The sequence below is a fragment of the Protopterus annectens genome, chromosome 1.part2, assembly GCF_019279795.1.
Source record: "Protopterus annectens isolate FY-2018-M chromosome 1.part2, PAN1.0, whole genome shotgun sequence".
NCBI lineage: Eukaryota > Metazoa > Chordata > Ceratodontiformes > Protopteridae > Protopterus > Protopterus annectens.
In genome coordinates, this window is record NC_056727.1 from 659,412,058 (window position 1) to 659,429,916 (window position 17,859).

Consider the following 17,859-nt stretch of genomic DNA (forward strand, 5'->3'; position numbering starts at 1 on the left):
AAAATTCATAAAAGTTTGTCAAAATTGGGGATGGACTACTGTGGATGCAACACAATCAAAAACACACACACACACATATATATATATATATATATATATATATATATATATATAGATATATATAGATATATATAGATATATATATATAGATATATATATATAGATATATATATATAGATATATATATATATAGATATATATATATATATATATATATATATATATATATATATATTTTTTTTTAACAGCAAAGCTATTAGACCACACTTTGAAAAATGGTTTGAATAGCAATGCACATATTTGTAAAGCATCATGGCATTTTTTTGAGTTGAATAAATGACAAAGAATTTTACTCTAATGCCATTTTTTGTTACAACTGTCCACAATTTGTCTTATTTCATCCCGCATGATACACATTTATGGTGGTTTGAGAACAACTGTTCTAGCGAAAGGAATTACATGCTGATAAGATCAATGCAATCGTGGTACTAATGGAAACTGCATTAAAAACAATTATCTGTATTTTGAAGGTCAATACTTCAGCCAAACCAATGGAGTGGCCATGGGTCAGCACATGACCCAATGTTTACCAACTATGATATGGCACAACGGGAAGCTGAATTTATTTTCAAGAGTAATTTTAAAAATTGGACAGTTTTACACCAGATTTCTGGATGATATTTATATTGTATGGGTCGATACTCCCTACACATTACAGTAATTTTGTCATACAATAACACTGAGGAGTTCTTGAAATTTTCTCATATTTCATGAGCAAAAAATAGCCTTTTTGGATGTGGAGGTGAGAAAAGATAAAGTTAATATTCGGTATTGTTCCAGCATCTACAGAAAACCTATTTTTTTCAAACTCACAACATCCATTATTCCAGCTGGCACCACAGGCATAGCCAAGGATTCAAAAGATAACCACAAAGCCTTCTTTAGCTATGTTAAGACTCTAAGTGACAACTCGCAACTATGCACTGAACTAGTGCAAAATAGCACAAAATATACTGAACCTACTGACATTGCCAACACCCTGGCAGACAGATTCAGTGCAAACTTCACCCCACTCACCCCCCAAAAGGGCCCACAACAATACTGGAAAAGTGTAGTGTCCTGGAAATCACAGACGCACAGGTGAAAATTGTCCTTTCAAAAAGCCAAAAACACAGCGTCAGTGGGGCCAGTTGGTGCCCCAGGCTGCGTCTTGCACGAACTAACCCCACACCTAAGCACACTGTTCAACCTCAGCCTCTCCACAGGCTACGTGCCCATAGAATGGCACACAGCAACTGTTATTCCACTCAACAAAGGAGGGGCCACAACTGACCCTGTTAACTATCGCCCCACAAGCCTTACTAGCCTGGTCTGCAAGGCTACGGAGTGCAACATAATGGAACTCATTAACAAAGACATTGCGAACCTCCAAACACTTGACCCAGCCCAGTTCTGCTTTGTTAGGGGCAGATTATGCCTACTAAACCTGGTTGACTTCGAGACAGTCACCAAGGCCGTAGATGAGCGAGAGGTTGTTCACACAGCCTACCTTGACCGCACGAAGGCTTTCAACACCATTCCCCACTCGGGTATTACAGAAAAACTCACCAGCCTGAACATAAACCCCTGTGTCACGAGATGGGTTGCCAACTAGCTTACAGACAGAACTCACAAGGTAAGAATAGCGGGCTCCAGGTCAGACTCTAAGCCAGTCACAAGTGGTGTCCCGGGACCCCTACTGTTCGGCATATATTTCTCAGAAGTACAGGCAAAGACATGAGGCCTACGGCTAACCAAGTTCGCCAATGACTGCAAACTGGGAGCCATAACTGACTCTCCGGCTGACACGGACATCCTCCAAAAGGGCCTTACAGAGACGGACACCTGGTGTCAAAGTCATGGCCTCAAGCTAAATGCCAAAAAATGCATAGTCATCCCGTTTTGGAAAAACAAAACACCCACGAATTAACTCATAGGTGGCAGCCCCCTTAAACACAGAAGGGGTAATAAGAGATCTGGGGACCCAGGTAGATTGTCAAAAGGAGAGATTACTATCATATTGCCAAAGTAGTTAGGAAATCCTTCTATGTGGCCCATCTAATTACTAAAGGGTTTGCATCTAGAAATAAAAAGGTTATAGTGCCCCTCTACTCGTCACTCATCAGACCCATCATAGAGTACAATGCCCCATTTGGGATGTACCTCACAAGACACTTCCAACAGCTGGAGAGACCACAAAAGTACATCACCAAGAAGATTACTGGCCTCAAACATATGCTATGCAGCCTGACTGAAAAAACTCTGGCTGTACACATTGGCATATCGCTTACCCAGAGGTTATCTCTGCCTGACTTAATGTCCAACTCAGAATTGATGGACATGCTCCACCTAAAGAAATCCAAGTCACTGCAAGCCACGCGCTCTAGTGAGCTAAACCTCGCCACAACAATAAATAGAACATGCTGGAGGGATAGATTCCTGTCACAGAGACTCCCCATGCTTTGGAGCAAAATTCCAAACTACATTAGGCAGAGCCCCTCACTAACACTCTAACAGAAACCTTGACGAGTGGATGGGTAACAGAAAATACACCCCTGGGATCTCTTCACTGGCTCTGCTTGACAGAGGATCAGTTAATTAATCAATGGGGCAGTGATAGCAGACACACTCTGGCTAGGCTTAAAAATGCCCTCTGACAGATAGCCTAGTACCTACCCATGGTATACAAGGCATGGTCAGACTCCACTCTGATGAACCTCCTGCATATCTGCAAAACAAACAGCACCAGGACTACCCATTCTAAAGACATAAACCTTGCCTATGACATAAACAGGACCTGCTGGACAGATAGGTGTGTATCCCAAATAATACCCCTTCTCTGGAACAGGCTCCCCATCCATGTGAAGCAGAGTTCCTCCCTAACCAAATTCAAGTGCAACTTGGACAGCTGGATGGGGAACAGGAAGTTCATTCCTTGGTTTGGCACCTATGTCTCTTATGGACACAGGCTGCCTGTAAATGGTTCATCTCCCAGGTCCATGCTTGTAAATGTTTCATGTCCAAATCCCCTGCTTACACTTTCCAAGGGTACCAGAACTTGTTAGAGATTTGGGATGCATGCCTAGGCTTTAAAACGCCCTTGTGGACATTAGCCTAGTAAACATCTATGAACCTACAGTAAAGGTAACAAGATCCACAATGAAACTGAATCAAAGTTTTTGTGGGGGGACTAATACCTACATGGTACGATGTGGGAAATTATTGCTTGTCAAACAAAACCACTCTACATTTTTGACATTAAGCTTAAGCCCATGGTCAATGCCTCAAGCCCTGCTGGAGAATATGTGTGGGTTTAGGAAAGTGTATGAGGGCAACCTATTCCCTGTCACAGACAAAGTTAGTGAGCCACAACCAACTAACATCTGTCTTAACCTAAAAGAAATAGATGAGGAAGAGAAGAGGGCCCATGGCAGAGCCGTGAAGAACTCGCCAGGTGATGTGCTTTTGTACAGAAGAGTTACCCTTATATCTTGTATGCTAGCAGTAAGCCACTTCAATATGCAGCAGATGGTGCAATGATTAATATTAATTTATGCAGGTCTCGTCAATAATACTGCATTAGGGAATTGTATCAAAAGCCTTGAGTCAGTCCACATAAGAAGTTTGGATGGCATGGCCTATATCTAGGACTTCTGCAACCCTAATGAAGAAACTTAAGTTTAACAGCCAGGATCCATCTTTAACAAAGCCACACCGGTTGATTTGAAAGAGGGCTTCCTATATAATTTGAGATCTGCTATGTTACGTTCCATGATCTTACAAATAAAACTGGTGTGATTTATGCGTCTGTGGTGGGACCACCCATGTGTATGGGAACTATTATGGCAGTTCGCCAAGCATTAGGTTTACAGCTGGTAGGGAGACTGTGGTTAAATTTAAGTAGTGGTTAAGCAAAGCTGCATTTGGTGCTCACTCAAAAGGCAGTCAAGTACATTGCCCAGACCAAAGAAAGTGGTGTTTATGGTCTTTGACAGAGACATTTTGGAGAGGTAACAGGAGGAGAGAACAGTTGTGCAAGTAAACTTACCATAACATTAGATGTTCAAACAAATCACTGCTGTAGCAGCCCAAGTTATATGGGTTGTATCCTGCCTGAGATAGAACAGCTACCTAGATGATAAAGCTTAAGGGCCCCTTCCACATGCTAAACAGTTGAAAGCTTGAGATGACAGAAAAAATAAGTCTGGGGTCCAAGCCTTTCAGAGCTTTCATGCCATATGAACAAGGGAGACTACATTCCCAAAAAGGGACATTGCTAGGTGAGTAAAGTAAGTATCCTCACCATGGCAAACAAATCAAAACTTTAGAGGAATGGAAGGAGGGAGTGGCTACTGCAGCATTGCTCTATTTGAACATCTACTGTTATGGTACTTTAACTTGCATAACATCATTAGATCACTACACTACATGGGTAGAATACCGAAACTTACAAAGTATGGAAGAGGGAAGGATGATGGCCCAGAGCCCCTGGGGAATGGTCCTAGCAAAGTCTGCTTTAGAACCAGAAAAGGAGTCTAGTTTGTAACTCTTTGTGAAATTATGTACAGAGGGCCAAGTTACTGCCTCTAGAATACTTAAGAGTCCACCCTCCCCCCCCCCCCAAAAAAAAGATACTTAAGAAGTCAAGGCCCTAGTGTAATGTGCCTTGACCCTGTCTGGAATTTATTTTACAAACTAAATAACATGGAACAACCATTTGAAAACTGCTTTGACACTTGTTTTCCTTTTCTTCATTTCTTCACAAGGAATGAATAACTGACCAGAATTTCTAAAGGTTTTAGTCCTGTTGTATCCAAGTTGCCTGTGGACATCTAGGGTACGAAGAATCTCTTTTCCTTCATTTTTAGGTTCTGGAAAGAAGACAGAGAAGGATAGTTTAGCTGTCAAAGAAACCATTCAGTTGAAGCCGTTTCAAGTTGGGGTATATAAAACAACCCCTGTCTTGTGTAAGAAGTCCAGTCTGTGAAGAAGCTTATGGTAATTTCTTTTGGAAATGGCCAAGGGCAGAGAGAAACTTTTTTCCATGGGCCAGAAGGGAGTCACCACAATGATCTTTGGAGTTTCTTCTTAATCTTTATAATGACCCTGAATATCAGTTGAAAGGCAAACAGAGCATTCCAGTCCAAGGAAATGAAAAAGATAAATTTTCCAGGCCCACTTACAAGGAGTCCTGGAGCAGAATTTTTCCAGTTGTTTGTGGTGAATAAAGGTTAAGAGACCAGTTGGCATAATGGTTAAGGTTTCCACCTGCCACTCACAAGGTACAAGGTTCTATCCTAACCTCTAGCTAATGCCTTTTTAGAGTTTGAATGTCCTCTCTGTGGACCACTAACCACCCAAAAACATGCCGAGTGGTTCCATCTCAAACTCACCAAAGAATGGAGCTGTAGGCAGCAACACATACCCTACATGGTGCCCTACAGGGGGAAGAGTTAAACAAACCAATCACTCTGGGTATTACTGTGGTGCACAGTATCCTCATGACAGATCACAGACTGCATACCATAGCAGGGCTAGCCATTCAACAGTGTTAAATATGGCTCTACATGATTCATTTATATTGACTAATGTAGTCAAATGGGAATGGGTATTTGTTGATAACTGGATTGAGGACCCTGCCTACTCTGACCTACACCGGGGTTCAATGCTAACGGTGAGAAGGATGTATGCATCACTATTGGCCAGTGACCGCACACCATAAAGCTCAGCAGCTCCGTGTCAGTAAGCTACTGGCCGGCCAGTATCCACTTGCACAGCTTGGGTTACCTGAGATAGCTCTGTTGAGTGAGAGCTGGATGCAAAACCAGTCAACCTGCCAAATATGAACTAAGAATTGCTACACAATCTAGGTTCACTGACCAGATGGAGCTTGGAAGTAGAAGACATGATGGTAAGGAGGAGGCTGGACATCCTCTGTATCCATCAGACAAGATGGAAGGGCACAGCAGCAAAGCTACCTTCCTTGGGATCCAGAGGCTACTACTCAGGAGAAGGACAGTCAAGAAACTGTGTGGGAATTGTGGTGTGGGTGTCATCAGAATTAGTGACAGATTCATGGCAATCGGACTCCAGCCTAATGCTGAAGCAGTACTCAGTCTCAGCCACACCCCACAATAAAGCTGTGATAGTGAGGAAAAAAGTGCAGACAGCAGTCGCAGGACCTTCTAGATAAAGCAAGACAACACGAGTTGGTGTTGATAACTGGTGACTTGAATGCATATATCAAGACAGACAGAACAGGGTACGAGGACTCCCTGGGTCCACGTGGGTAGGGCAACAGGAAAAAAGAAAGACAGGCCATTCTAGACTTCTGTCTGGCAAATGCCTTAAACTAGCCAACACAGTTCTGAAAGACAGACTTACAAGATCACATTAGAGAGTGGCCAACATGCAACTCAGGTGGACATCTTCCTAGTAAAGAAAGGTCACTGGGGTAGAATCAGTGACTGCAAAGTAATCCTCAGTGAAACAGCTGGCCCATAGCACAACCACTAGTTGCCACAATCAGATGCAAGTAGTGGTCAGAGCAGGCTTGAAGGTCAACAGAAACCAGACTGAAGACTTGTAAGTTGACTGGAGAGATAACAAGAATTCAAGGCCTTATTCAGGGTTCTAGCACCTTAAGAATCAAAAACAGCATGTGTGAGGACTACAGAACACATATGTGGCAAAGTCAGGTTTGACAATAAGGTACATAAGAAAAGCTGGTGGCGGAATGCTCAAGTCCATGAAGTCACCAAAAGAAAGGAGGAGTGCAAGAAAAAGTGGGAGATGGAAAAGATTGGCCAGGCTAAGAAGGAATACTAGCTGGCTAACAAATAGAGAAAGGAGTTGCAATGACAAAGAACAAGGCATCAGAGGCACTCTGCCAGCTTCTGGAAAGTGAGTCAGTAGATGGCACAAAAACTGTATCAGGTTGCAAGACAAAGACAGAAAGATAAAGAAGCTAGTTGGACACCCTTCATAAGAGATGCGAATAACAACCTGCTCACCACCCAACAGGACATCAAAGGCAGTTGGAAGGAGTACTTCCAGCAGCTTCTGAATGAAGAAAACCCCACAGAAGCTGTACAGCCCTAGCCACAGTCAACAATGAGAGAAGAGGAGCTCACCATAGAAGTAGTAAGCACAGCACTAAGGAAAATGAAGTCAGGGAAAGCAGCATGCTCAGATAAGATCTTAGTAGATTTGATAAAGATGCTGGATGACATATAGGAGAAATGGCTCCTGAGTGTACTCATAGAAGTGTGGAGAGAAAGGTGTATCCCATAAGACTGTATTATAAGCATACTGGTGTCAGTGTTCAAGAACAAAGGGGACATTCACAACTCTTGGAGGTACAGCGGTATCAAACTCCTGTCACACTGTATAAAAGATCTGCTGCAGGTGATCGATAAATGAAAACGCAGAGAACTAGAAAGTACGATGGGAGATGAGCAGTTTGGATTCAGATCAAGATGCAGCACAACCAACCTAATGTTGCAGTGAGACAGACAGTTGAAAAAAGAAACTAAAGATGAGGAGAGTGTCCAACTGGGCATTCCTAGACTTGCAAAAAGCATATGACAAGGTCCCAAAAAAGCTGACTTGGGCAGTTTTGCAGTAGTCTGAAGTACAAGAAACACTGTCAGAATTAGTGTAAGCTATGTCCAAGGACCAAATGACTAAAGTACAGTCAGTGTTCAATCTCACAGTGGTGTGTATCACATCAGGTTTCAGCTCTGAGCCCACTGCTGTTCATAGTGGTGATGGACTACATTAGCAAATAGGTTGGAGGAGGAGACAGATCAACAAAGTTGGTGTATGCAGACAATGTGGCATTACTGGTAGTCTCTGAACAAGAACTTCAGCAAAGGACAGGAGAATGGAATGCAAAACTGAAGGCACATGGGATAAAACAGAGTACAGATAAGACAGTTGCAACGGCAGAAAATCAGAAGAAGCAAAGAAATGAGATAAAAAGAAAAATAGTGGAACAGGTTAACAGCTTTGAGTATCTGGGAGGGGTGGTTGAGAAGAAGATAAGTCTGAATGAGGAGGTCAAAGCTAGAATAACAGGGGCTACAACTAACTGGCAATGAGTGTCCGATGTAATATAGGGCAGTTGAATGCCAAAGAAGCTGAAAAGTAAGGTGTACAGTAGTACTGGTCGCACCACTGTTTTGTATGATACAGAAGTCTGTGCAGTAGAGAGACAACAGCTGAGGAAGTGAGATGATGGAGATGAAGTGCCCGAGATGGGTGGTAGGATGCACATTGTGGGACAGAAGACAAGAGGACATAACAGCATAAGTCAAAATAGCTCCAATTGGAGAAGAGGTCAAGGAGAACATATTACAATGGTTCAGGCACATGTGCAGAAAAGCAGAAGACAATCTGGTGAAGAAAATTTGGGACAGACAGGAAGAAGGCAAGAGGAAATAAGGCAGTCCAGCAAGGAGGTGGACAGACTGTGTGACAGAAGACTTACAACAGTCAGGCATGTGTGTCGAAGGCAGGAGAGTGGCATTGAATAGACAGAGATGGTGACCATTGCTACAGCACCCCAACTTCATGAAGAAAATGGGGAAAAAGGGGGTTATTGATGTTTTTGTGAATGTAGATAGACATATCTAAGGTGTTCCCCAAAGATGGATCAAATCCAGGAAGATCCCCGATTCAATTGCTAATCATGGTCCTGCTCAGCTTGTCTGCCACAAAGTGCTCTAATGGAATGCAAGACTGTAAACGGATACTGTGCTGAATGGCTATATCCCAGACTACCATGACTAATCTGCACAGATGGTATGATCTGGAGCCTCCATTTGTTTACGTGCCACATCACTGTGGTTTGGTCTGTGACCACCTTTAGAGCCCCAAGGGACCAAAAATGATTGAGAGAGTTGATTGTACTTACTACTGCCGACATCTCTGTCTGTGTGTTTCAGTCTGGCTTTTTTCATCCAAAGATTGCACATTTTCCCCCACAGGCACACCCCCTCCCAAGCAAAGTCGGAGGCATATGTTGTTACAGCCTGTAGTGGAGGTGAAAATTAAAATGGGAGGCATGGATTCGGATAAAACTGGTCTCTCCACCAATGCAGTTTTTTTTTTATTTATTTATTTATTTTTTTTTTTTTACAAATCCCAAAACTGAAATTTGAAAAGTCATGGGGTGTTAATGTTGGGACCAGAAAGATTTTAGGGACCGCTGAATTTTTCTCAGTTGGAGTCTAGCTAAAGGAATCATGAGTATCACAGATGCCATGAATAATACGATACCCTTGCTGAAGTCTTTCAGTGAGTGAAAAATTCTGAATAGACCTAGACAAAGATCTGGGGCCGCAGTGGTGCAGCAGTTAGCATTGTCGCCTCATAGCAAGAGGTTCTCTGGTTAGATTCTTGGCTGGTGCACCTTCTGTGTGGAGTCTGCATGTCCTCCCTGTGGTTGAGTGACGTTTAAAGACATGCAGATAGGTGTGCCTTCTTTGAAGGTTGGGCACCAGGCTGGCACCTTGGCACCGTAAAAATCCACTGCCAATCATTAGCAGACCGGAGTTCCGCTGTGGTGACCCCTAACCAGAAAAAGCCAAAAGACATTAGTTTAGATCTAGATAAAGATCTAAAACAAGCAAGGATAGGTACTGTAAGAGACAACAGGCTAAGTCACACTATGACCAGGCTTACACAAATATCCCCCCAGACAAAATGCACAAATAAATGAATGTTTTAACTAACTAGTCTAGTCTACTGTGTTTTCATCCAGGCTAATGGACTTTAGATATCCAAAGTCGACAAGTCAACACATTTACATTGTTTACTCTGTCTAATTAAGAGCAGCATAAACAATCAAAGAAGCCAAAATCAGCTCTAACAGAAAAAAAAATATTTTTAAAAAGGAAAAATTCAACATTAAAAAGTGCAGAAAATGAATAACCTACTATGTCAAAAGCTAATGTACCCCGTGGATGCAACAAAAACATCCTAAATGTGAAAGTGTCAATAAAAAATATATAAATAAACGTGGTTCATATAAAAAAATAAAACAAATATGGAATGAAAATGTATAAAAAAGACCCATCTAAATGTTTTTGTTGCATCCATGGGGTACATTAGCTTTTAACATAGTCTACTCATTTTCTGCACTTCTTTTTTAATACTGAATTTTTCCCATTAAAAAGATTTTTCTCTTAAAGCTGATTTTGGCTTCTTTGATTAGAAAATTTTCTAATCAAGGACGGGAAGGGTATATGACTGTGTTAACTTGTCTTACTTTGGATATCTGATGAAGTCCGTTAGCCTGAACAAAAATGCAGAAAACTAGTTAAAGTGTTCATTTATTTGTGCCTTTTGTCTTGGAGGGGATATTTTTGTGTTTATTGTGATACTGTGTGGATTTCTTCAATAAAACTTCTGGATTTGTAAGCCTGGTTGTGGTGTGGCTTAGCCTGTCGTCTCTTACAGTACCTATCCTTGCTTGGTTTTGGCTGCTCGAGATTTCGAGTTTTGGGTATCGTTTCTCCGTTTGTGTTTTCTAGATAAAGCTTAACTTTTTTCCTCTGGAGAAAAAAAGCTGTTTGCAAGGATGTGTCTAGGAGATACCTCAAGGAGACTATTTTGTGGAATAGAGCAAGAACAAATTTTTCAATGTTCTCCTGGAAACACAGATTGCAAAGGAGATCTCTCAAAACAAGTGAAGGATTCCTGACACTTGGTTCTTCAATAGGTAAGGAAAAATGCAAATTCCCTGAGGTCTGCAATAGGCTACCCTTGGAGGTAGACATTTTGCAAATACTCTCTAGCAGTGGATAACCCAAATAGTGATGCAGAGAACTAATAGTGTAATTCAGACACAGAAAATCTTAAGAAACACTCAAAATATCTGTCTTTCTAAAGATTACAGTAAGTATCCTTTAACTACAAAAAAAGGGGGGGGGGTAAGAGGTAACAGGTTGTGAAGTGGTAGTATTTTGAGCTTTGGAACTTTCACAAACTGGTTGAGAAACTGAAGCCTAGAACTGGTCTTGATTAGATGCCTTTCTTTGGTACCAGAAACACTCCTGAGTAAAAACTTTTACCTTCTAGACAAATATGCACAGGTAATACTACTCCTTGAGTCAGCAGATGCTGAATGACATGGGGGAAAAGTTTGATCAGGTGGATAAGGAGGGATTCCCTGACAAAGGGGTAGGGATTCCCAGTGCCGTACGATAACGCTCAGAACCCAGCTCCTCCTCCCTTTTTCTTACAGTCTCCTACCACTGTTTCTTAAAGTTTGCCAAGACTGCTTATTTAGATTTTTACAAAAGGATTCTAAATTGGGGGTGAAACCTTTAACAAACTTGGAGGAGAAAGGCCGAAAAATGCATCACCCCTGAATCAGTTTTCCTCTCTCATCACATTGTTTAGGACCTTAGCAGCATATGGTCCAAACACAGCCTTCCTATGGTAGGGAAAATGTAAAATTTCAGCTTTTACATCTTTCAGCAAATTTCTATAACATAACAATGCAAATCGTCAGAACCAACAGCTGATGCTCTAAAGAAGGTCATAAGAACACTTCAAACAATGTTTAGTTACTTGAGAAACAGAAACAAACGCATTTAGAGAATATTTACCCCCTCAGAGGAAGCTAAAGTTTCAAAATAAGCATAAAAGAAACAAGCAAAAACTAACATGCGAGCTTGACAATTAGGCATTCTTAAAAACATCAGTGGCAGAAGAATACACTTTTCCTAAATCTAAAGATGTACCATTCTTATCAGTCAGTGAGAGACAGATCAGTGATTTTCATTCTAGAGCTAAACGTTTTGTAAAGAAATAATTGCAGGGTCAGATCTGGGATTAGAAAACAAAGTATTTGTAAAGCTTGAGGAATCTTATGCAGTGTCTGTCCGTCTTAAGGGACGCAGGCTGGCTGTCATATGTTGCAAGCTTAAAAAAAAAATCCTCCAAAGCTGGAAGAATAGGAGAAACAGCTGTGGAAATTCCAGATGTAACAAGTCTAACATTTTTCAGAGAAATTACAATGTCATTTTGCTCCCTTTGAAAATACAGATTCATTCTAGACACAATTTCAGAAAATAAACAATTTTCATAGGAAAATCTGAAGAAATGTATAACTATCCCCTCTGGGAAAAAACATGTACCCGTGAATTACCACATAGGTGGCAGTACACTAAACACCGAAAGTGTGATAAGAGACTTTGGGACACAAGTGACAGTGGTCTCACCTTCAATAACCACATTGCCACAATAGTCAGGAAATCCTTCTATGTGGTACACCTCATCACTAAGGGCTTTTCATCCAGAAAAAAAGGAGGTTATTGTCCCACTGCACTCATCTCTCATTAGACCCATTATTAGAATACAACGCCCCGTTTGGTATGCATCTCTCAAGACATCTGCAACAACTGGAAAGGCCGCAGAAACACCTCACTAAATGAATCACAGGCCTAAAGCAGATGCCCTATGCTGACCGTCTAAAAAAACTCCACCTCTGAGTAGACTATATGCGACAGAGCATAGGTGATCTCTGCTTAACATACAAGGCCATGTAAAACCCAGAGCTGTTGGACATGCTACACTTAACAATATGACTTGATTAAGAAATGACAGGAGGAGTAGCAGCTCAGTGATGGCGTGGATGAAAAGAGCTAAACTTGTCAGCAAGAACGTAGGTGATGGCTGCAGGATCAGAGTATGTGGAGCTGTCAGACATTGGCTAAGAGCAGAACTGAGTGTTCTCCCTCAGATTTCAGATACAGTTGAAGAAAGCTTTGTGGTTGCCTTTGGTAGAAGAGGCAATTTTTAATTCATAGGTAGTCTTAGATTTTCTAATACAGTAATTTGAGATTTTTCCTAATTTTAAAATTCTGTTTAATTCAAGAGAAGGATACTATCCTTGTATAAAACCAGTATTTTTGTCCTTTCGTTGCACAATTTTTAAAAGTTTGACTTTCATATGGCCAAGACCAATATGATTGAACTTTCAAAAGCTCGACCAATCTGAATGCAGATCTCCGCACAGTGCGGAACTGGAAATTTCCCCGTTACCGCAATGTAGTGTGATCTCACACTTGGTATATTTAAGTAGCGGGGGTATGGGGGTGCAGGGGGGCTTGTCCCATTGCTAAACAGAGTTAGTGTTTTTTGTGCGTTTTCTTTACATGGTCAATGTTTTAAATGTTTGATCATATGGTCTCGGCCATATGAAAGTCGAACATTTGAGCTGTTGATCATGTCAAGTAGATATATATATATTATTTATATTACACACACACAATTACATTTAAAATGCAGACAACATATGAACACCAAATTACTGACAGTTCAAAATGTCAACACAACAAAACACTGACACTCAAAATATAGACAAAAACACTCAAACCCACAGGAAATAAATCACAACACACACACTACTCTTCTGATCATTTTAAACAAAATAAAATAAAACAAAACAAGCAAAACCATAGAATATGGTTTGTCCAAGAAGTGTAGCTTTATGGAAAGGGCTTTTCCTAAGGTACAATGCAAAGTATGGCTTATGACATACCTGCACCACTCAAATCTAACTAGCCAACACTTACAGAAATACACTCTCACCCCCCAAAACCAACATACTCACCTCAGTTTACATTCAGAACTGCTAACATTTTTTTTGAACTATCTACATTCTAAACTGTCAATATTTTTACTCTGCACTTCCTACTGTTAATATTCTGAAATACACCACGTGTGTATATATACGTGTCACACACAAACATATTATAGATAAATTACACACATTTCCGTAAATATATATATATATATATATATATATATATATATATATATATATTACACACACACACATATAATCTATATATACATCTCAATTTTACCTGTACAAATTAGTTTGCAGTGCATGTACACAACAGCATTTAACGTAACAGTTAGTTACAATACTCAAACATGCAGTTATACCTCTAAGCATAAGCCTCTGTCCCTACACTTTCCTAACGGGTAGATCAGGTTTGATTACTTATGTAAATAATAAATGAATGCAACTGCCAGTTAGACTTGCAACTAGGCAACCAGTAAGAACAAAATTGGAAATACGGTTAAATTAGCCTCAAGACATTACGCTTCACTTAAAAAAGAAAATAAAAAACTTAAGAAAACTTTTCTGCAAACTTATCAAAAGTGTCATTAAAAAGCACACTGCTGATGACCATCTTAGGTTACTACTACACTGACTCAAAACGTCCAGATCGTTCAAGGTAAGGTAAAAAAAAAAAAAGTATCCGCTGTGTGGAAAACGGGTTACTAGTCTTCAACATACAAAAGAAAAAGTTCGGTAACTAAGCTTACTTCTGAGCAAAACTTTCAGTGTTTTCACTTATAAACTGCCGTTATAAACAACGGCGCTAGGGATAATCCACCCCCCCCCCCCCAAAAAAAAAAAAAAGCACCGTGATCTCTTTTCTAGAGTTTGCACCTATTCCCTTTGAGGAAAAACAAGCTCAGACAAAGCGCACCAAACACTGACGTCTCACTAACTCCGGCTTAAGGATCACAAAAAAGTCCTAGAATATAGTCCAGAATAAATAAGAAACGAATGAATGTTCGAAACCACTGTCCCCAACTTACCATATCGTAGACATTAAGTATCACCCGCTCACTCGCCATCCTCCGTCTGGGAGTTGCCAGTACTTATGGCGTGCAACAGCACCCAGAGATATCTTTTCCTCGCTTTGCTTTCTCTTGTTACTTAAGTCGCTGGCAGGACTTGCCACTCAAATAAACCATGTTCATCAATAAAAAAATAAACCAGGTAAAACAGATGACAAGAAAACTGCCAAATCGAAATTCATTAACTTTCACCTCTCCGCCGTCCGATCTTCATACATGAGCCAATACTTCCCGAAAGAACACAAGCACTGTAAAATCCACACAGTCCAAACAGCAACCACACAGCTGTCAGAATCCCAGCTTCACCGGTACCGTCTCTACAAAGAACACAACCGCAGATTATCCATCCCGACTTGTAGCTCAGCTGTAATACCCTGCAACAGGTGGAAGGAAAGAAATACAGAAATAATAATAAAACAAACAAAAAAGAGAAAACAGCAAGAGCAAAACAGATGGAGAGAAAATCCAGAGCTCTCGCGCGGGACGCGCAGTAAAACGCCGAGACAATCGATCCATTTCACTCCACTACTGCCCAGGAAAAGCAATCGCACTGTAGCTCAGAAATACGCATGTGGGTATCACAGTAATAGCCATCACGAGGGCTCAAGGATACAGGTAACCTTTGTTGATGAGGTAGTACTGTAATAAATCATATAGCTCCATTTTTACAAGTACAAAGAAAATAGGATTTATTCTTTTTTTTTTTTCTTGGAACGAGTTTCCATATCTAAACGATAGAAGTAGCAGTGCTCATTTGTACTTATATTACTTTAGCGCAATTGTATCTTAATTATTGTTGTAATTTATTATACTTCAGAAACTAACCTCGAAAAAGGGCATAGCAAAATTAATTTAAAATGGGTGGCGAAAGCCAAACATACTCTGGCTAGGCTTATAAATGCCCTAGGGCAGATAGCCTAGTATGAACCTATGAACATAACTTGTAATATGCTCTTACTGTTCTTGTTCTTTTAGTTATTAATCTGTGATAGCCAGCTAAACACATCAGACAGCTGCCTTATTTCACATAAGCTCAGGTAAGCACTTATGGTTTGTATAGGTTGTATTCCCATTGGACCACCAGCTGTGTCTCGTTTTCAGACAGCCTAGAAATTGAATAAATAAATGGCTTGTTTGGTGTTGCACATTAAACACATGGGAGGTGATCTGATTCTTACCCCAGGTATCCCTTTATACTGCCATTATATATAAGCATACTTCTCAAGCAGAAGAAATCTGGACAGGACATAAAAAATGGGGAGACAAAAGCCCAGAAATAGGGACAGATTTTAAATATTGCTCTTATAAACATAGAAAGTTGCTAGAATAACATGGTTTGTGTTAGCACACACTTTCTGAAGAACATGAATTCTGAAACCCAGATGTCTGTCATTATCTAGTGACATCAGTCCTCAGTGATTTGCCAGAAAAAAAAAACACAGATTTTATGCATAACAGACCTAAAATATAAGGCAAAAATCTGGACGTTCTGCGAAAATCTGAGCAGTTGTGAGGTATGAATATTAGTGCCAGCGAACATGAATTGCTTTGCCCTTTCTACTAAATAGTACCCGCAACATCAGGAGACAGCTGGAATGGAAAGGATCTATATCTGCATCCACACTTTCAGTATCTTAAAATTTCCCTTGCAGTATGTGGTGGGGTTTGCACTTGTCATACCTTCAAAATCATGCAGATCTCATTCCAACAAGGAGTCTGTATACCCCCCCCACACACACACACACGCATATATGCATCTGTATTTTATGTTGTCCCATGGCCATCTCCATGCATTCTGTGTACCATGTGGGCATATAAAATGCATACCCACTTTGGTCTCAGTGTTGCGCATGAAACACATGAGAAGTGATTTGAGTCTTACCAGATATCCCTTTATACTGCTTACATAAATATGACTAACTATGAAATATGAATGGCAAGTACTAAATGAACTGCATTGCCCCTTATACTAAATTGCACCTGCTCTACCAGGCAGCCACTGGAAAGGATGTATATCTGCATCCCAAAGGGATACTGTCAGCATCTTAAAAATTCCCATGGAGTAGGTGGAGAGGCTTGTACTTGTTGTACCTTCAAAGTCATGCAGATCTAACTCCAGCAAGGAGCTTGTATCACACACACACACACACACACACACACACACACACACACACACACACACTTACGCACACACACACACACTTACACACACACACACACACACACACGATAAGTAGGAAGAATGACAAAAGTTTTGCCTGTATATATGTATAGGAAACCATTAGTTATGGTCTGTGACTATGACTTGGATTGTCTGTCATTTGGCATTTTTTATGATGTTTGTGAATATGGACAAAATGACTATGACTCATCTGGAAGCTCCCCAATTCTTTTTTAATGCTGGTTCCAACCAAATAAAGCAGCAATAGTCAAAGTTACAGAAAATTAACTTCAGCAAGTAGGCTACTCATAAGTAAGCACACAAGTGAGATCAGAAAAGACTGACCATAGCTGATTACATGAGGAGGATGACAATGACTAAATGTTGTGCAACCATTCCTGTGGTGAAATGATTATAATATTGAAAGACAAAAAAATCCATGTTCTTCATCTTCATAACAGCAGCCTTGTGAAGTTTACTATTGCTCTATTGAACTCGAAGTGATTCTGACCTGTGGGACTTCTTTAGTATGCTAATAATTTAGTATAAGCTTACTGACAAAGAGACTTTTACGTTCTTTTTCATTGGTTGCACACAAGGTCATAACTATAAACAACGTGGTCTTAAACTTGTGAAGTAGCATTTCCTTTTCTTCACAATCACATACTTTGTGTTGCTTTTTTTTTGTAAATGTGAGCTTAGCAGATCAGCCTTGACATAATTTTGTTTAGGAACATTTTTTATTTGAAGTAGGTGTGGAACCAGTTCCTTTTTATGTGCTTCTCTTCTTTGACAATATTTGACTTCATTTTTCCCTCACAGAATAGTCTGTAACAGTCTGCTGGAGTCAGCCAGGATATTATTGTCTACAGGAAAGCAAATGCCAGTCTTGAAAGTGAGATTTTGAGTGTAGTTTGTGGGAGAGGACATTTTATAGTCCTTTTTGTCAGATCCACCTAGTCCAAGTCACTTGGAGGCATTGACTC

At 40.4% G+C, this 17,859-nt stretch overlaps 1 protein-coding gene across 1 annotated transcript in view; it reads right to left on the reverse strand.

Moving 5' to 3' along the window:
- Positions 1–15,193, reverse strand: part of DESI2 (desumoylating isopeptidase 2) — a 1,042,498-nt gene extending 1,027,305 nt beyond the window's left edge. The window contains exon 1 of the mRNA XM_044058147.1: positions 14,671–15,193. Coding sequence (XP_043914082.1) covers positions 14,671–14,709 — 39 coding nt within the window. The 5' untranslated portion in view covers positions 14,710–15,193. The remainder of the gene's footprint in view (positions 1–14,670) is intronic.
- Positions 15,194–17,859: the final 2,666 nt, after the last annotated feature.